Genomic DNA, 18,557 nt, shown 5'->3' on the forward strand with positions numbered 1-18,557 from the left:
GCGCCGGCCGGATCCCGGTAACGGTGCCACCCTCCCACCTGCATCCCCAGGGACCCCTCGTGGGCGCAAGCACCCGAAAGTCCCGACTCGTGGGGCAAAGGAGCTCGGTTGCCTTCTTGCCCGCCCCGCTCTCCGCGCGGGGCCGCGCGCCGAAGGGTCCCGCTGCTGGTTTGGGGGGGGGGGGGGGGGGGGGGGAAACTCGCCAGAGGATTGAAGCTCTCAGCAAATTTCGGGGCGCTGGTACTTCCAGAAGGCGATCTCGCCGTCGTCGCTGCAGGAGGCCAGCAAGCCGGGCTCCTTGGGGTTCCAGGCCACGCAGTTGACATCCTGCGAATGCGCCCGGGGGACGTGGGCGGCGAGGCCGAAGGTGGGCTGGTGCGGGTCGGAGGCCTCGCTCTCCTCAAACACCCGGATGGCGTCGTCGCCGCAGGCCGTCGCCAGCGCCCCGGTGAGGTGGCACCTAGAAGCGGGGAGGGGCGCCAAGGGTGAGGGGGTCACCCCCGCGTTGCCGCCGGGAGGAAACGGAGCCGGGATGGCTCCGCCGCCGCCGCCTCCCTGCACTCACCACGCCACGTCGTAGATGGTCCTTGTGTGGTAGCCGGAGAGGTTGCAGACGCACTTCCAGGTGGGGTCGGTGCCGCTGCAGGCCACCCCTGGAAGGCCAAGAGAAGAACCTCAGCTCCCTGCCCGCTCTTCTCTTCTCCCCAGCAGGTCCTGAGCAGCTCTGAGCCCTGCGGCCCGGGGCTGGCAGCCTCACCTTCCTCGTTGCCCGGCTTGTACCGGCGCCAGACGCGCACGGTCTTGTCGTCGCTGCAGGAAGCCAAGCGCTCGCCGCTGCGGTCGAAGGCCACGCTCCACACGGTCGACTCGTGGCCCTCCAGCGTGGCGCAGCACACCCAGTCGTCCTCCTCTTCGTGGTACAGCTTCACCGTGTCGTCGTAGCTGGCCGAGGCCAACAGCTGCGGGAGGGCAGAGGGATGAACCGGGCCCATGACGCCGCCCTTCGCCCGCGGCTGGAGGGCGGCGGAGCTGGAACGGGGCCGGGTTGCCGCTCTCCGGGCCCGCTGGCAGCGCTGGGGTAAGTCGGGGAGGGTGGAAATTGGGGTCTTTCCACCCCTGCCCCGGTCAGGCCCAGTTCTCACCTCCTGGTTGGGGTGCCAAACCACGTGCTTGACGTCCTGCGTGTGGGAGTTGAGGACGCTGACGCACTCGTACTCCTCCTCCTCATCCACTGCGGGGAGAAAACTCTTAGGGGGAGTAGAGGGGAGGCCGGGACTGGGTGGGGACGGGCAGATTTAGTCCCCCCCATCGTCCCCCCTCCTCTCTTCCGGCCCCCCAGGAGCAGGGGCTGGTCTCCCTCCCTCACCTTCCCAGACCCAGACGCTCTTGTCTCGGCTGCAGGTGGCCAGCAGGGTGCCGGAGGGAGCCCAGGCCACTGACTTCACCTCGTTCTCGTGCCCCTCCAGGGTGGTGACGCACTGGGGAGGGAGAGGAGAGGGGAGGAGTGGGGTAGAGGGGGGACGGAGAGCGTTTGGGGGGGGGTGTTGGGCGGAGGGTCTCACCTCGAAGCCATCCTCTTGCCTCTTCCAGATGCAGGTGGTGGCGTCGAAGCTGGCGGAGGCCAGGTAGGAGCCGCAGGGGGACCAGGCCACCCTGCGCACCGTGCGCAGGTGCCCCTCGCCCAGCACCGCCCGGCAGGACCAGCCCTGCCCTGGGGAGAAGCAGGATCGGGCCCACCCGGGGGGGGGGAGGTGTGTGGGGGGTGACACAAGCCCCTCTGACCCCGCCCCCTCCCTCCCAGCCCCCCTCCTTCCCCTCTGACCCCACCTCCTCACCACAGCCCCTCCCTCATTGGCCTCCTAGCCCCGCCCCTTCTCTACAGCCCCGCCCCTTCTCTACAGCCCCGCCCCTTCTCTACAGCCCCGCCCTCCTTTCCCTTCTCTACAGCCCCGCCCCTTCTCTACAGCCCCGCCCTCCTTTCCCTTCTCTACAGCCCCGCCCCTTCTCTACAGCCCCGCCCTCCTTTCCCTTCTCTACAGCCCCGCCCCTTCTCTACAGCCCCGCCCTCCTTTCCCTTCTCTACAGCCCCGCCCCTTCTCTACAGCCCCGCCCTCCTTTCCCTTCTGGCCCCGCCCCTTCTCTACAGCCCCGCCCTCCTTTCCCTTCTGGCCCCGCCCCTTCTCTACAGCCCCGCCCTCCTTTCCCTTCTGGCCCCGCCCCTTCTCTACAGCCCCGCCCTCCTTTCCCTTCTGGCCCCGCCCCTTCTCTACAGCCCCGCCCTCCTTTCCCTTCTGGCCCCGCCCCTTCTCTACAGCCCCGCCCTCCTTTCCCTTCTGGCCCCGCCCCTTCTCTACAGCCCCGCCCTCATTGTCCTGACCCTGCCCCCCCATCCTCTAGCCCCACCCCTTCATCAGCCCCTCCCTCGTTGGCCTCCTAGCCCCGCCCCTTCCCTACAACGCCCCTCTAGCCCCGCCCTCTCATTACAGCCCCGCCCCCGCCGCCCCGGCCCCGCCCCCGCCGCCCACCTTCCCTGCCCCAGAGCCGGACGAGGCGGTCCCCGCCGCAGGAGGCCAACAGGCCCCCACCGGGGCTCCAAGCCAGGAACCAGCACCGGGAGTCGGGATGCGCCGGTACCCGGCACAGCAGCTCCAGCGCCTCCTCCTTCATGGCCGAGGCACCGGCGACGCGCTCTGACGTCAGCGCGCCGGAAGCGGAAGCGGCGCTAACCGGAAGTGGGGACTGCGGAGGGAGGGGGCGGGCGGCGGCGGCGGCGGCGGCGGCGGGGGGGGGCCGGGAGGCGAAGCCGCTGTCGGTGGGCCCGGAGAGCGGCGGCGGGGCGGCATGTACACCCCGGGGGGGCCGGGGCTGCCCGGCGGGCGGCGGCGGCGGGGGGGGACGGCGGGCAGCGGCCTCCCGAAGCAGCCGGAGCGGAGCCTGGCCTCCGCGCTGCCCGGGGCGCTCTCCATCACGGCGCTCTGCACGGCGCTGGCCGAGCCCGCCTGGCTCCGCATCCACGGCGGCACCTGCGCCCGGCAGGAGCTGGGCGTCGCCGATGTCCTCGGCTACGTCGACCCCGAGCTGCTGCGAGGTGAGGCCGGGCCGGGGGGGTGGGTGTCCCCGCTTCCCTCCCCGGTGCTCGGGGGCCCCGGGCCCGGTGTCCGTGGGGTGAGCGGAGGCCCCCGGCGCCTTGCCTGGGCCGGCACGCCGTGCCCCACCGCTGCCCCAGACACCTCCAGGCCCCTGAGCTTCAGCCGCCCGTCCCCGCACCGCTTCGTGAAGGTGATGAACAAACCTTCCTGCCTGCCGGCATCACCAAAACGAGGTGGTTTTTTCCCCATTTTAGCGTGGAAGCCGTTCAGCGCTCGGCACGCCGCTCCGAATGTCAGCAAGAAACGTGTGTGCGGTCACCGGCAGCGGAACGGCCCTCGCCCCCTGCCTGAGCAGCTCCGCTGCGGTTAAATCACTCAGAAAGGAGAAAAAGCCCAAAAACGTTGTATTTTTTTGAGCTCGCAGGCGACCGCCTCCCTCCTTGTGCATCGTCGCTGCAGGGGGGGGGAATAAAAGCCCCAGCTGCCGCCCCAGTTATGGACGGAATTTGGGGTTACATCCTCGTGTTCTTAGCCAAAAGACTTCCTAGTGACCCCCCCGGGCTTCCCGTTAAAGGGCCCGTGCAACCGGCTGCTCCGGTGTCCCCTTCGGTTCCGTTTCCCCGGCAATAGGAGCTGATAAAGTGAAACGTGGGGCCAGGCCGGCTCCTGCAGCGTGAAGGCTGGTTGGTTTCCAGTTCAAAGCTCCCCGTTTTGCTCTGGGTTTTCAACCCCGAAGGAAAACGCCGGGTGAGAGCGGAGCAGGGGCTGTCGTGACGCCGCTCGCTCTCTCCGGCGAGCGATTTGGGTGGAAAAGCGTTGTTTTCTGGTGCTCAGCGCCTTCCCCTTGATTTTTTTTTTTTTTCCTCCCCCTCCCCACGCAGATTACTGCATGAACCCGCAGACCGTCCTGCTGCTCCGCGTCATCGCCGCCTTCTGCTTCCTGGGAATCCTCTGCAGCCTCTCCGCTTTCCTCCTGGACGTCTTCGGCCCCAAGCACCCGGCGTTGAAGATCACTCGCCGCTACGCCTTCGCTCACATCCTCACAGGTAAAGCCCCGGGTTTCTTTTTTTCCAACCCCAGCCCTCGAGGGAGTAGGGAAAAAGATGCCCTGAGGGGGTTTTTCCAGGCTTTGGTTCGGAGGAGCGGCGCCAGGGCTTCCCCGGCGCGGCGTTGCGGGCCTGAAGGGCTCCAGAAGCCTCGTGCAGCTTAAATGGGAGTTTGGGGGGGGGGGAAGAGATTGAGGATGAAGATGAAGCGTCTGCTGAAGGGTCTTAATTTTCCGAAGGATCCCGTAGCGCCTCTCCGGGGAGGAAGGCCGTCCTTCCTGGCTCGGGAGGTCGAAGGAGCTTTAACATCCCCCTTATCCCTGGCGGAGCTGAGCGGCTCAGGGAAAGCCCGAGCTGTCGCCCAGCGCTGATTTATCTCTGCTGCTCCTTCTGGGTCACCAAAACAACCCCTTTCCCCCCCCAAGCTCCTTGCCGCCCCCCCCCCCAAGCTCCTTGCCCCCCCCCCCAAGCTCCTTGCCCCCCCCCCCAAGCCCCTGCCCCCCTCCCAAGCCCCTTTTCTCCCCCCCCAAGCCCCTTTTCTCCCCCCCCAAGCCCCTTTTCTCCCCCCCCAAGCCCCTTTTCTCCCCCCCAAGCCCCTTTTCTCCCCCCCCAAGCCCCTTTTCTCCCCCCCCCAAGCCCCTTTCCTCCCCCCCCAAGCCCCTTTCCTCCCCCCCCAAGCCCCTTTCCTCCCCCCCAAGCCCCTTTCCTCCCCCCCAAGCCCCTTTCCTCCCCCCCCAAGCCCCTTTCCTCCCCCCCCAAGCCCCTTTCCTCCCCCCCCAAGCCCCTTTCCTCCCCCCCCAAGCCCCTTTCCTCCCCCCCCAAGCCCCTTTCCTCCCCCCCCAAGCCCCTTTCCTCCCCCCCCAAGCCCCTTTCCTCCCCCCCCAAGCCCCTTTCCTCCCCCCCCAAGCCCCTTTCCTCCCCCCCCAAGCCCCTTTCCTCCCCCCCCAAGCCCCTTTCCTCCCCCCCCAAGCCCCTTTCCTCCCCCCCCAGCCCCTTTCCCCCCCCCCCCCCCAGCCCCATCCCCCCACTCAAGCCCCTTCCCCCCCGCCCCAAGCCCCTTCCCCAAACCACCCCCTTCCCCCCCCCGTTCAGCGGGGCCGGGTTCCTTCACCCCCTGTGATCCCCCCGTGGCGTTTTCCCCCCTCTCAGGCTGGATTTCGGGCACCCACCACCCCCTTTCCCCGCAGGCTCTCGGGATCAGCCCCGAAGCGAACTGCCCGAGGGATTTCCCCCCCCCCCCACCCCCTCCCCGCCTTTCCCTCCCGCTCAGCGTCTCTCCCGCTCTCTCCCCCAGTCCTGCAGTGCGCCACCGTCATCGGATTCTGCTACTGGGCCTCGGAGCTGATCCTCGCCCAGCAGCAGCAGCACAAGAAGTACCACGGCTCCCAAGTCTACGTCACCTTCGCCGTCAGCTTCTACCTGGTGGCGGGCGCCGGCGGCGCCTCCATCCTCGCCACCGCCGCCAACCTCCTGCGGCACTACCCCACCGAGGAAGAGGAGCAAGCCCTGGAGCTCCTCTCCGAGATGGAGGAGAACGAACCTTACCCGGCCGAGTACGAAGTGATCAACCAATTCCAGCCGCCGCCCGCCTACACCCCGTGACGCCGGCACCGGGACGCGGCCGTCGCTTCCTCCCACCCCCGAACTTCTACTTCCTCAGCACCTCCTTCGCCCTCCTGAGCTTTCCCGCGCGGAGGAAGGAACTTTTCGGGTCGGATGATCGGCGTTTTCTCCCCATCCCTTATTTTATGAACTCCACGGTGTGATTTTTAACCCCGCGGTGGCTCGGCTGGACGAAATAACGGCGGTGGCGGCGGCACCATCCCCCGTGCGGCTTCCCCGCGGCACGAGGGCCCGTGGGATCCCATCTCCTCCCCGCCGGTGGGATCCCATCTCCTCCCCGCCGGTGGGATCCCATCTCCTCCCCGCCGGTGGGATCCCATCTCCTCCCCGCCGGTGGGATCCCATCTCCTCCCCACCAGGACCCAGAGGAGGGAAACGGCGCCGGCTTCCCAGCCCGGCACGCGGTGAACTCCACCCCCCCCCCTCCGCCGGGGCGCACCGTACCCCCGGAGAAACGTGGGGGGCGGGCAGGCATGTAGATACGGATGTAAATACAGGGGGAAACCCCCCTCCCGACGTGCTGGTGGGAGAGGAACGGCCGTTTCGGAGCAGGAGGGAGGTAGAGCGACCCCCCCACCACCACCCTGGCTGCTCCCCTTCGCTTCCCCAGGAGCATCTTGCACTTTATTTCAGGCTCGGGGGGGGGGGGGGGGACGGCGCCGCTTTTGGGGCCGCGACGCCGCTGTAAGACCCCGTGGGCGAGCGGGCGGCGCAGCACGGGCTGGTTTCAAAGAAGCTTTTCGGGTGGGGGAAGCTCTTGTCTCCCCCACCGCGGCGTCCAGCTCCTGTCGGCGTCTCGCTGAGGAAATCCTGGGGGGTTTTTTTAGGTTTTGGTGAAGTGACGGCTCCCGGGGAGCAGGTCGAGCCTGCGCTGGGGGCACCGGCGTCTCTGTAGCTTTTATGCAAGTTCCTGACCTCTGCACCGCTCTGATTCTCTGCTTTTCGCCCCCATTTTTAATCTCGACGAGGTTTGTTGGGGTTTTTTTTTGTCCTGCTTTTAATTCATGACCCCGGTTCCCCTCCGCAAGCCCCGAGAGATGCCGGACCTCGAGGAGCGAACGCTTCCCCCCGGACGGTGCTGGTGAGCCGATCCGGGGGCGTCCGGCCTTGCAGCCAAACCCGGAGGAGGTCGCTGGCAGGGACGGAGCCGGGTTTTTTGGGGCTGTTTAAAGCAAATTGAATAGGGAAACACCCCCCCCCCCCCCCAGGAACTCTTTGACCCAAAGACTGCAGCTTTTCGGTTCGAGGCTGGCTCCGCGGAGGGCGCGGTGGTTTAGGGAAGGGGGTTTAGGACCGGAATACCACTCCTCGAGGTTCCCAACCATCCCTTGGATGTTTTATTCCCCGTTTCCTTGCTGCTGGCTGTCCTGCCCAGCTCATCCCTGGGTTTTTTTACCCCCCCCTGCACCCGCAGCAGCACTGGCTATGCAAGAGCTTCGGCCGCTCTCCGGGGCTCAGCCTGTGGAAAACCAGAAAACTCATCCCAGGGAGAGCCCTGCGGGGCTGGGGGGAGGGAAATTGGCCCCTTCAAACCACGAGGGGTTTGGTGGGGTGCAGGGAGGAGCCGGCAGCGGGGCGGGCAGGGGGGATTCGCGGCTCCTCTTCCTCCTCCGTCCCCCCGCCGGGTCCTCGGCCAAAGAAAACATCCCGGCGTCCGGCTGGGCAAGAGTTGGGGTTCACCCCCACTCGTATGCAAGAGGGGGGGCTGGAGTGTAAATAGTCTGTGCATAAACATACTGTATTTCTGTACAAAAAAAAAAAACCCACCCAAAAAGAGACAAACGATGTCATTTCCCCTGCGCTGATCCGCTCGGTGGAATCTCGATGGGGCGCGGGTGCCGCGGGGCGGGGGAGCTCCCCCCTGCCCCGCTCCGGAGGAAATAAAGGGGGTGCAAAGAGGCGTGTGTGGGAGCTGGCGCTTTCTTCCGGGGGGAAAGGGGGAGCCCCGCGGTGCGCGGCCCCCCCCCAACAACCGCCCCTGCCTTGTCTCCTGCTGCCCTGCGCCCCAATAACTGCCCCTGGCTGCACCCCGCTGCCCCCCAATAACTGCCTCTGCTGCCCCCCAATAACCGCCCCTGCCTGCACCCTGCTGCCCCCCAATAACTGCCCCTGCCTGCACCCCAATAACCACCCCTGCCTGCACCCCATCACCCCCAATAACCGCTCCTGCCTGCACCCCGCTGCACCCCAATAACTGCCCCTGATTCCCCCCAATAACTGCCCCTGCCTGCACCCTGCTGCACCCCTATAACTGCCCCTCCTGCCCCAAATAACTGCCCCTGCCTGCACCCTGCTGCCCCCCAATAACTGCCCCTCCCTGCACCACATCACCCCCCAATAACTGCCCCTGCCTGCACCCCACTGCACCCCAGTAACCACCCCTGCCTGCACCCCATCATCCCCAATAACCACCCCTGTCTGTACCCCAATAACTGCCCCCGCTGCCCCCCAATAACCGCCCCTCCCTGCACCCCAATAACTGCCCCCGCTGCCCCCCAATAACCGCCCCTTCCTGCACCCCATCAGCCCCCTATAACCGCCACTACCTGCACCCCACTGTACCCCAATACCTGCCCTTGCTGCCCCCCAATAACCGCCCCTCCCTGCACCCCCTCACCCCCCTATAACACCCCCTCCCTCCACCCCGCTGCCCTGCACTCTGCTGGTGGGGGCGTGTCCCCGCGGCAAGCCCCGCCCCTCCGCGGCCGCCCCGCCCCTCCGCCTCCAAGCCCCGCCCCATCCCTCGGGCCGCGCCCCCCCCCCCCCCCCCCCCCCCCGAACCCTCCGCGCCCCGCGCGCCCTTGCCCTCTTCTCCCCGCCCCGCGTCCCCCCGCGAGCGCGCGGAGGCGGGCTCTCCCCTCCGCCGCCCAATGGTCGCGCGGGGCGGCGGAGCGGCGCCCAATGGCCGGGCGGCGCGGGCGCGATGACGCATCGAGCGCGACGCGGGGCGGCCCGCTGAGGGAGAGGGCGGCATGTTGCAGCCGCGGCGGCCGCTCGTCGGCCTCGTCGCCCGCTGCGCCCGCACCGCCCGCCTGGGCCCTCGCCCGCCCGGGCCCGCCGAGGTCCCCCCCGCTGCTGGGGGCGGTGCGGGGCAGCGGGGCCTGCTGGGCCTGCTGGCGCGGCAGTGCAGCTGCGTGACGGGGCAGCGGGCGCGGCGGGCCCGGCGGGCCTGGTACCGCGGCGGCGGCGGTGGGGACGGGGCGGCGGAGCGGGCGAGGCGTGGAGGAGGAGGAGGAGGAGGAGGAGGAGGAGGAGGCGGCGGGTGGTGGTGGTGGTGGTGGTGGTGGAAAGGGCTGCCTAGAGGCCGCCCCGCTTTCGCCGCCACCGGCCGCTTCATGGCGACCCTGGCCGGTGTCTTCGTCTGGGACGGGCAGCGCATCGAGGAGGAGGAGCTGCAGCGGTGGGTGTCCGCCGCGGGGCCCCCCGGGACCGGGACACCCCCCCCTATCCCCTTACTCCGTGGTCCGGGAGCCCCCTAAAGTCTTGGTGGTCGGACATTCCCAGCGCTTGGGGCGGCCTCCGGATGCCCCGAACCCCCCGAATCGACCCCCGCCCCCCTTTTCCTTAGGGCCTGGGGTGCCCCCCAAATCCTCCGGGGCGTCGTTCGTCCCCCCACTTTGCCAGGTGCAGCTAGGCCTTGGGGTGCCCCCGCCGGGCTCTTTAGAGATGCTCCCCAAGTCCCCCATCACTAGGGGTGCACCCCAATTTTCTAAAGCTCCGTGGTACCCTCCCAAATCCTTGGGGGTGCCCCCCGAATTTTCGTCGGTGGGGGATGCCCTCGCAAACCTCCCCGGGCGTGGGCTTGCCACCCTCTGCCCTGGGGGTGCGCCCCTCAGGTTCTCCCCACCCCAGGGTGCCCCCCTCAGCTGCTGTCTTGGGAGGGTGTCCCCCTGCCCTTTTTTTGGGGTGCCCCCTTCCTTCCCTGCATGTTGTGCCCCCTGCAAATTCCCTGGGGCCTTGGGGTGCCCCCCCTACCCTCCCCCCCCAATTCTCTGCTTCGTGCTGCCCTACCCAGCTCCCACCCCTCCCTCCGCTCCTTGCGCTCTGGGGGTGCCCCCTTCCACCCCCCAAATCCTGCCTCAGCGGGGTGCCACCCCCAAACCCTCCTCGCGGTGGTTTCAGGGTGACTCCTACACCCCAGGGGTGCTGTGGGAAGGGGTTCCCTCCCTTCACCCCGATACGGGGTGCCCCTTATTGTGCTGCTGTGCAGGGCGGGGGGGGGGGTGGGTGTGACACGGTGCCCCCCAATCCGACAGGAGGAGGAGGAGGAGGATGGAAGGACCCTCCGACCTTCCCGGCTGCTTTTTGAGGCGCCCCTGGAAGCGCGCGGCTGCGTTTCGGTGTAATTATCCGGCGCAGCCTGTGGTAAAGCGGGGCTGAGTCAGGGGAGGGTAATTAAAACTTAATGAGAAACTCGGGGTGCGATGGGGCATCGCTGGGTTTCCCCCCCCTCTTAAATTCTGCATCCAGGTGCCTCGTCCAGGGCGTTAAACACCCGGTATTTGTTTAAGGAGCTTATCTAAGGCTTAATTAAATCTTAGAGCTAATGAGAAACAACCCTCGCGCCCCGACGCAGGACACCTTCAGAGACATCCCCAGCCTTTACGCTCAGCCAGCGCTGGAAAAAGGACCAAAACCTCGGTTTATTCCCTCGGAAGGAGCCGCCGCTCCGCGTGGCGCGGCCGGTGGGGTCCCACCGCCGCGGATCAACCCCCGCCCTGACGGGTCCCCGCGGCCTGGGATTAAAAGCAGAGTCGGTCTTTCCTTCTTCAAGGTTACTCCTTGCGGGCTTGAGCCTCCTCGCCTTAATTTAAGGACTCCTGCAGCCCAATCCTCTTTTGCTGCGCTCTGCCGGGCAAGGCAGAGTTCTCTGTTGTTATTCCCCTTTCTGATTTACTTTCTCCTCATCCCTTTAATCCCATCCTCTCCCTCTTGGCTTCAGGCGGGCTGCGGGAGCGAAGAAGTCCTCGGCGAAGCCTTTCCTCGTGGTTACAAGGAGCTGGGAGGCGCGGGGGTGTCGGCAGGAGAGCTTTGCTCTCCTCTTTTTTTTTTTTTTTGCCGTGGCCGATGTTGTTTTTTGACACGAGGCCTCGAAACGAGGGCAGAAACGAATAAATAGGGTAAAACCGTGCGGTGAAACTTGGCTCTCAGCTCACCCGGGGCTCTGGGTCAGCTGGGGAGCTGCGTCTCCTCCCCGGGTTGAAAATAGCTCCCTGCTCCGGTGTCGTCTTTCCCGTCCCTTCCCAGCTCTCCTGCCCTCTGTGTGTCGTGTGTGTCGTCCCCCCCCCCGGCCTCTTCGGCTTCGCTTCCCTCGGGGAAAACCCAAATCCTCGCTCTGGCAAGTCCCAACCTCCCGGCACCGCGGCAAGGCAGAGCTCTGCCGGCGTCCAGCCGGGCTCGCCAAGCCCTCGCCGCGCTGGGGCGACGGGGGTTTGGTTTTCGGGGGCGGCGGGGCCGGGGCCCGAGAGGGAAATGGTGGAATTTGGCTCTTACACCACAAGAGCACGTCGAGGGGGATAAATCCTGCGGCTGGTGCTTTTCTCGCCGCGGAGGTGGCGAAGCCGGAGCACGAAGGCTTTGCTCCTGTCCCAGTTTGAGCCCGTCCCGTCCCGCTGCCCTCCGTGGAGCAGCTCAGCTGCGATCCCGGGGATGATCCAGCTCGGGAGGGTCTCCCGGTCCCGATTCCCCGGCTCCCGGAGCGAACACTGTCGGACACAACCGAGAGGCGGGAAGGAGGGGATGGAGGGAGCGGGGCTCCCCCTGCCCCGGGGGGGCGCAGAGGAGCGTTTGGGGGGGGGGTCACACCAGACCTGCGCCCCCCCCCCCCCCCCCCCCAAGCTGGGGGAAGGTGGCTTTGTGGCTCAGACGGGTCCCACCAAGTTTTGGGAACAGCCCAGGGGAGGGAGGTTGGGAGCTTGGTGACTTCCAGGGATGGTGACCGTGAGCTGAGCCAGACCAGTGGGACCTGCCTCGCAGGTGACTGGAGCGGCGCTTCCCTTCCAGGGAATGACTTCCATGTAATTAGTGTCTCCGGGCACCTCCGGGAGGGCTGAAAGCGCTACAGACAGCGAGTGATCCTCCTTCCTGGAGGCTGAGGGCTCCAGGTGTCCGTAAACCAGCCCTTCCTCTCGAGTGGTTTCGTTTGGGGGGCTGAAGCTGCAGCTCAGAGGGGTTTATCCCGGCGGTGGGAGCTTTTCCCGCCCTTCCCGCTTCCCCCCACCCCGGATTCTGACTCTCAATCCTGCCAACGACTTCGTACCTCGGCGCTTTCAATCCTAAAAAAATCCTCCTTTTCCTTCAAGCCGTCGTCCTTCCCCTTTCCCCCGGCGCAGCTGCTTTTCCATTCAGCCAGGAAAGCAACTCCTGGGTCGCGAGCACCCGCCGGCACCCACTGCGGGGGGGGGGGGGGGGGTTCCCTTCATGGAAAGGCTGATGCCGGGGTTGGAGGGGGTTGGGAACGCACCACAGCGTGATTTTTTTTCCAGCTCTATCGAACAGCTATAAACACAAGCCCCTTAGGATGAAAAGCAGGAGCTGCAGGAGCGGGTTTTCCATGCCCAGGCAGCCCTTCCCACACCGAAACCCCTCTAGGTGAAGCCTGGCCCGCGCTGGGAAGGTTTTTTCCGCTCTTGGAGGGCTCCGTCTGCCCCAGAAAGGCTCCAACTTCTGGTTCCTGAGCAGCGGTTTGGGTTTTCCTCTTCCCCCAGGTCTGCGCAGGAGATGAAGCACATGGAGAACATCTCCAGCCTCTTCCAGGGCGACTACCAGCGGCCGGATCCCAAATCGGAGCGGGAGGCGGTGGCGGCTCCCGGGGAGCAGCCCTGGGAGATGATTATGGACAAGAAGCACTTTAAGCTCTGGCGGCGGCCGATCGAGGGCACCCACTTGTACCAGTACCGAGGTAACGGGGCTCCCCGCCCCCCACCCACTTGTACCAGTACCGAGGTAACGGGGCTCCCCGCCCATACTGGTACCGAGGGGATGGGGCTCCCCACACCCCCCCCTGTAGCTACAGGGTTTCCTCAGAGCAGGGGTTGTGCCTCCTGCATCCCCCCGCGGAGGAAACCGGGAAAAAAATGGGAATTGTCCCTCTCGTGGGTCCCAGCCCCTTCGGAGGGATCCCAGCCCTGCCCCCTGCCTTGGAAAAGGCCTTTTCCTTTCGGTCTGGCTGCCCTGAGGTGAAGATTTGCTCATTCCTGAGCCCAAAACCTTTGTTTTTACCGCAGTGTTCGGGTCCTACACGGACGTGACTCCCAGGCAGTTCTTCAACGTACAGGTGAGCGCCTCTGCGCCCTGTGGTGCGTTAGAACTAAAGCACCAGCTGGAGAAAACCGGGGAATATTCCCTTCTCTCTCTCCCAGAGCCGATGCCGGCCTAGATCGGAAGCGGGGGCGAGTTCTGCTGCGCCCCCGTCGGGTTCTGCCGCCCGGCCCCGCGGGAGGCGAAGGCTCGGCACGTGTGGGCCGTGGGAGTTGGGTGGGATTCTGGTCCCACCGAAGGCTCGGCACGCGTGGGCCGTGGGAGTTGGGTGGGATTCCGGTCCCGCCGAAGGCTCGGCACGCGCGGGCCGTGGGAGTTGGGTGGGATTCCGGTCCCGCCGAAGGCTCGGCACGCGTGGGCCGTGGGAGTTGGGTAGGATTCCGGTCCCGGCTCGCTCCCTGCTGGCTCCTGCCCTTCCTCTCCTGGTGACTTCCAGGGAGGATTTCATGATTTCCCGGCGGGGGAAGCGCCTGACCGTGAGGCAGCTCGTTTCCCCGGGAGGCGGCAAAGGGCCGGTTCCCTTCCTTTACCGACGCTGCCGGGCGTTGGGGTGACTCAGCCTCTCTCTCTCGCCAGCTGGACACGGAATATAGGAAGAAATGGGACTCGCTGGTCATCAAATTGGACGTGATTGAGAGAGACCTGGCCACGGGGTCGGAAGTGATTCACTGGGTCACTCACTTCCCGGTGAGTGATTCCTCCTTTTCCTGGCTCCGGTGATCCCGCAGGCAGGCGGCCAGCAGCGGGGCTGACACCTCTCCTCTCTTCCCGCCCTCCCAGTACCCCATGTACTCCCGGGACTACGTGTACGTCCGGCGGTACAGCGTGGACAAGGAGAACAACCTGATGGTGCTGGTCTCCCGGTAGGTACCGCCGGCTCTCCGCCCTCTCCGGTGGAGAGCTGGGGGTCAATCCCAGGAGCTTTTATTGGATCGGTTGGAAACCACATCCAAACCACAGGCACTTGTCTCAAGAATCCAGCTGGGTGAGGAGCCGCTTCCCTTAGTGGCCACCTCCAAAATAACCTCGTCCCGCTCCCTCCTTTCGTTCCCTCCCAGGGCCGTGGAGCATCCGAGCGTCCCCGAAGACCCCGAGTACGTTCGGGTCAGAACCTACGAATCCCAGATGGTGATCCGGCCCCACAAAACCTTCGACGAGGTACGGGGTTTGGGGGGGGGGGAAGGGGGGCTGGGAAACGGGGCAGAGAGCTTGGCACGGGAGAGCTTCCCCCCCCCCCTGCTCCGGCGGAGGGGAACCCTTCCTCCGCGGGCCGGCAACCGTGGCACTAAGGTCACTGGCCTGAGAGTCGGGGGAATTTTTTCCCAAAGGTGAGGGAAAACCCATCCACGTGTGGCTCTGGAAGGATTTGTGTCTCAGCTTGAGACTCTTCCTGCAGGAGCCTGGTGCTCCTGGAGAGCCAAACGCGCCGCTTCAGAGCTCCGGGCTCCTCCTCAAAAGCCTTCGGCCTCGCGAGTCTCGTTCCCGGCGCTTCTTACTCCCAGAAAAAGCATCGCTGGGTCTTCCCAGGGTGCCCAGAGCTTGAGGAGAACGCGCTGGGTCGGCAGAGGACTAAGGGAACGACACCTCCTCCCAAATAAAACCCTCCCCAGTGGCTCTGGGTCACCTTAACGCTTCCCCCGCCGCCCTGACGAGCTGGGTGGCGCTCGCCTGGGAGGGCGCGAGGGGCCCTGAAGGGAGTTGGAGGTGAGGAGGCAGAGCCCAGCGGAGTTTCTCACTCGTCTTCTCCTCCCCCAGAACGGTTTCGACTACTTGCTGACCTACAGCGACAACCCGCAGACCGTGTTCCCCCGTTACTGCGTCAGCTGGATGGTCTCGAGCGGTGAGTGGGGAGAACTCGCCCCTCGGGGAGCAATTCCTCCGGCTCCTGGCTCTACAGCGAGCCCGGCTGCTCCTGCCTTCCCCTCCCTGTACCTGGGGGGGGGGAAGAAAATAGACTGAGCAGCTTAAAAACGGAGACCAGGAGGATTTGGGGGGGGGGAGTGTGGGTTTTTTTTGGTGCCTCGGGCTGCTCTTCCTTTCTTTGCGGGGAGTCCTGCCTGGATCCCTGGCCTTGAGGAGGAGAGGGGTCTGGGCACAAGGATGCTGCTGCTTTCCAGTCTGCCTCAGGATTTTTACCTGTTTTTTTTCTAATGAAACGAGCTGGTTTTTCCTTCCTTTGGAGCGGTGCTGGCTCTGGGGTATTTCTGCAATCGAGTTCTTCCCCGTTACAGCGGAGAAACCTCCCTCTGGTCCGAGGTGCCGTGCCTGGGCCGCGACTCCCACGAAGGAGCTCGGCTTTACCTGAGGGGCAGAAACCCCCCGGGGTTCCGGGGATCTGGCAGAGCCCACCCCCCAAATAAACCTGGCAGAGCCCAAGGCGCTGCGATTCCCACGGGTTCAACACTCCCCTCCCAGCCGGGGAGAGGGGGGGAGCGCCGCTTTCCCGTGAAACTGAGTGAAAAAGGGGCCGGCGCCCCCTCTGACTCTCCTTTTGCCCCCTCTGACTCTCCTTTTGCCCCCTCTGACTCTCCTTTTGCCCCCTCTGACTCTCCTTTTGCCCCCTCTGACTCTCCTTTTGCCCCCTCTGACTCTCATTTTTGCCCCTCTGACACTCATTTTGCCCCTCTGACTCTCTTTTTGCCCCCTCTGACTCTCTTTTTGCCCCTCTGACTCTCTTTTTGCCCCCTCTGACTCTCTTTTTGCCCCCTCTGACTCTCCTTTTGCCCCCTCTGACTCTCCTTTTGCCCCCTCTGACTCTCCTTTTGCCCCCTCTGACTCTCTTTTTGCCCCCTCTGACTCTCTTTTTGCCCCCTCTGACTCTCCTTTTGCCCCCTCTGACTCTCATTTTTGCCCCTCTGACACTCGTTTTGCCCCTCTGACTCTCCTTTTGCCCCCTCTGACTCTCCTTTTGCCCCCTCTGACTCTCATTTTTGCCCCTCTGACACTCTTTTTGCCCCTCTGACTCTCTTTTTGCCCCCTCTGACTCTCTTTCTGCCCCTCTGACTCTCTTTCTGCCCCTCTGACTCTCTTTTTGCCCCCTCTGACTCTCTTTCTGCCCCTCTGACTCTCTTTTTGCCCCCTCTGACTCTCCTTTTGCCCCCTCTAACTAATTTTGCCCCTCTGACTCTCCTTTTGTGCATCAGGGGGCGGAACAAAACCAGAAGCATTGCCCGTGGTGATTTTTTTTTTTTGCCCCTTCTTAACCATCCCACGGCTCGTGGTAGAGACTGAGGGCGAGAAAGAGTCAAAATAGGTTCATTCAGCGTCAGACCGGCCTTTTTTTCTCGCACCTTCCTGCTTCGCCAACCACCGAAACCTCTTCTCTTCCGGAGCGCGCCCTGTGACGCCTCGAAAGCGGCGCCTAAAGCTCCGGGGGGGGGGGGTTGGTGTCACCCCCGCACCCTCCTGCCCTGGTAATTCTCTGGTACAGGGGCCTCCCTGCGCTCAACGCTCGTTTGTTTAGAATAAAAACGAGGAGGGGTGGGAGAAAACATCCCCCGGTGGGCCCGGGCGGAGCTGGTGCAGCCCTGCCGGGGGCAGAGGTGATCATTTGAACCGTTAAATATTAATTAAAGTGTCAGGGGCTCCCTCCCGGGTCACTCAGGCCGCAGCCAGGAGGGGGGGGAGGTTCCCCCGGGGCTGCCTGGCGCTGAGGTGAGGTGCCCTGAGCGGATCTCAGCGGATCAAACAGGAGTTGGTTGTTGGTTTTGGGTGACAAAACCGGCCGTGAAGCGCCCTAACCACGCGGTTGTAACCAAGGAGGGGGGTGGGGAAGTGGCAGAGAACACTTCTAACGCCCGTGAGGGTGCGGGATCCCCGTCGGATAAAGCGGCGGAGCAGCGGGATTGGGAGAGAGGGGGAAAGGGAGGAGGGGGAAGGAAAAGGGAGGAAGGAAAAGAAGGGAGGAGGGGGAAGGAAAAGAAGGGAGGAGGGGGAAGGAAAAGGGAGGAAGGAAAAGAAGGGAGGAGGGGGAAGGAAAAGGGAGGAAGGAAAAGAAGGCAGGAGGGGGAAGGAAAAGGGAGGAAGGAAAAGAAGGCAGGAGGGGGAAGGAAAAGGGAGGAGGGGGAAGGAAAAGGGAGGAGGGGGAAGGAAAAGGGAGGAGGGGGGAAGGAAAAGGGAGGAGGGGGAAGGAAAAGGGAGGAGGGGGAAGGAAAAGGGAGGAGGGGGAAGGAAAAGAAGGGAGGAGGGGGAAGGAAAAGAAGGGAGGAGGGGGAAGGAAAAGAAGGGAGGAGGGGGAAGGAAAAGAAGGGAGGAGGGGGAAGGAAAAGAAGGGAGGAGGGGGAAGGAAAAGAAGGGAGGAGGGGGAAGGAAAGACCAGGGGAGAAGAGGAAAACTAGGAGGAAAAACCACATCCAGGGAGCTGGGAACGGAGCTGGAGGAGGGTAAGACAGGAGGATCTTCCCCCCCCCCCCGGCATCTCCGGAGCATCCTTCTCCCCTTCGCTCACCCTCTCCCTCTTCCCCTTCCCGCCAGGAATGCCGGATTTCCTGGAGAAGCTGCACACGGCAGCCCTGAAAGCCAAAAAGATGGAGATCGAAGTGCGGGACTATATGTCTGCCAAACCCCTCGAGGGGGGCGGCGGCGGCGAGGGGAAGGCGAGCGTGGCGGCAGCGGAGCACAAGAGCGACGGCCCCCGCGGCCCCGCGCAGCTGGAATACGCCTGAGGAGCCAAAACCTCCTCCCGCCCCGCGCCGGGGGAACCGGGGGGGAACCGGGGCTGCACCGGGGGTTTGGGGGGGGGGGTTGGAGCTCGGTTCCTCCCTCCCCGTCTCCCCTCCCGCTCGAGGACGGGGCGCCTCGTCCCCCCCGACGTGCGTGTTCGTGGCCAGGCCGGTGAAATCTCCCGCCGTGTGAGCGGTTGGTAAATCTTTCCCCTCCTCAACAGGAAAAAAAAAAAAACACCCCAAAAAACCCCCCCCCCCAAAACCCCCCCATCTTTTAGGGCGGCACGGACAGGTTCTCCCCACCCAGCGCCTCCTTTTCTCCTCCCTCCTCAGACTCTTAAACCCCCCCCCCCCCCTAATATTTTGGGGGGGTCTTGCTTTTCTACAGCTGGATGAGGGCGCTCCGTGTCGCCGCCTCGGGGTGCTTTCCCCCCGCCGAAACACCCCTTCGGCCTCCTCGGGGGCGTTGGCGTTACCGGGGCGGGCGGCCTGAACTGGTGAAACTGGGGAAAAACCATTGGTTTGGGGTGGTTTTTTAGCTGCTGGTTTGTTGTAGGGGAGGGTAGAGCTTGTGGGGTTACAGGGGGGGGGGGGGGACGGGACACCCCCCTTCCTGCCGGTGCCAAGCCGGCTCACCGCGACCCCCCGCTACTGGTTGTGGTGGTCCCGGGGCCGATCCCGCCGGGTTACGGCCCAAGCCGGGGCTCGGCGCCGCCCCTGGGGGTCGGGGAAAGCGGTAGGAGCAGCGAAATACTAATAAATCATCTCTGGCAGCCGCTGATCCTAATTAACTTCCCCCGTTAACGAACCCCACGGGGGCTCTGACGGTCCCCTCTCTCGCCGTCGCCCGGCCGGGGCTTCGTCCCCTGCGGCGG

At 65.1% G+C, this 18,557-nt stretch overlaps 3 protein-coding genes across 4 annotated transcripts; 2 read left to right on the top strand and 1 right to left on the bottom strand.

The window, feature by feature from the left end:
• Window positions 1-193: 193 nt before the first annotated feature.
• On the bottom strand, window positions 194-2,843 carry CIAO1 (cytosolic iron-sulfur assembly component 1). Its single transcript, XM_086477058.1, has 8 exons — window positions 2,741-2,843; window positions 2,526-2,690; window positions 1,563-1,711; window positions 1,367-1,478; window positions 1,143-1,231; window positions 758-959; window positions 566-653; window positions 194-460 (listed from the first exon to the last, which is right to left on the bottom strand). The coding sequence occupies exons 1-8, from the start codon at window positions 2,841-2,843 to the stop codon at window positions 220-222; spliced, it is 1,149 nt and encodes a 382-aa protein (XP_086333184.1). The 3' UTR covers window positions 194-219.
• Window positions 2,842-5,879, top strand: TMEM127 (transmembrane protein 127). 2 transcript variants are annotated; one of them, XM_086477174.1, is made up of 3 exons: window positions 2,842-3,088; window positions 3,971-4,135; window positions 5,430-5,879. In XM_086477174.1, exons 1-3 carry the CDS (start codon window positions 2,842-2,844, stop codon window positions 5,735-5,737), a joined length of 720 nt encoding a protein of 239 aa, XP_086333300.1. In that variant the 3' UTR covers window positions 5,738-5,879. The 2 variants fall into 2 exon arrangements, with proteins under 2 accessions (XP_086333300.1, XP_086333301.1); XM_086477175.1 differs by lacking the exon at window positions 2,842-3,088 and adding an exon at window positions 3,484-3,836.
• A 2,851-nt stretch (window positions 5,880-8,730) lies between these two features.
• Window positions 8,731-17,682, top strand: STARD7 (StAR related lipid transfer domain containing 7). The gene is made up of 8 exons (XM_086477165.1): window positions 8,731-9,158; window positions 12,466-12,659; window positions 12,985-13,034; window positions 13,595-13,705; window positions 13,799-13,881; window positions 14,077-14,176; window positions 14,774-14,858; window positions 17,492-17,682. The coding sequence occupies exons 1-8, from the start codon at window positions 8,731-8,733 to the stop codon at window positions 17,680-17,682; spliced, it is 1,242 nt and encodes a 413-aa protein (XP_086333291.1).
• The last annotated feature ends 875 nt before the right edge of the window (window positions 17,683-18,557 follow it).

This window comes from Leptosomus discolor, chromosome 23 (assembly GCF_034619465.1).
Source record: "Leptosomus discolor isolate bLepDis1 chromosome 23, bLepDis1.hap2, whole genome shotgun sequence".
Lineage (NCBI taxonomy): Eukaryota > Metazoa > Chordata > Aves > Leptosomiformes > Leptosomidae > Leptosomus > Leptosomus discolor.

Coding starts and splice junctions, on each gene's coding strand:
- TMEM127 (XM_086477174.1), top strand. CDS start 2,842: ATGTACACCCCGGGGGGGCCGGGGCTGCCCGGCGGGCGGCGGCGGCGG. Junction 3,089..3,970: donor CGACCCCGAGCTGCTGCGAG/GTGAGGCCGGGC, acceptor CTCCCCACGCAG/ATTACTGCATGAACCCGCAG. Junction 4,136..5,429: donor CTTCGCTCACATCCTCACAG/GTAAAGCCCCGG, acceptor TCTCTCCCCCAG/TCCTGCAGTGCGCCACCGTC.
- CIAO1 (XM_086477058.1), bottom strand. CDS start 2,843: ATGCCGCCCCGCCGCCGCTCTCCGGGCCCACCGACAGCGGCTTCGCCT. Junction 2,691..2,740: donor GCCCGCCCCCTCCCTCCGCA/GTCCCCACTTCC, acceptor CGCTGACGTCAG/AGCGCGTCGCCGGTGCCTCG. Junction 461..565: donor ACCATCTACGACGTGGCGTG/GTGAGTGCAGGG, acceptor CCCCGCTTCTAG/GTGCCACCTCACCGGGGCGC.
- STARD7 (XM_086477165.1), top strand. CDS start 8,731: ATGTTGCAGCCGCGGCGGCCGCTCGTCGGCCTCGTCGCCCGCTGCGCC. Junction 12,660..12,984: donor CCACTTGTACCAGTACCGAG/GTAACGGGGCTC, acceptor TTTTTACCGCAG/TGTTCGGGTCCTACACGGAC. Junction 13,706..13,798: donor ACTGGGTCACTCACTTCCCG/GTGAGTGATTCC, acceptor CCGCCCTCCCAG/TACCCCATGTACTCCCGGGA.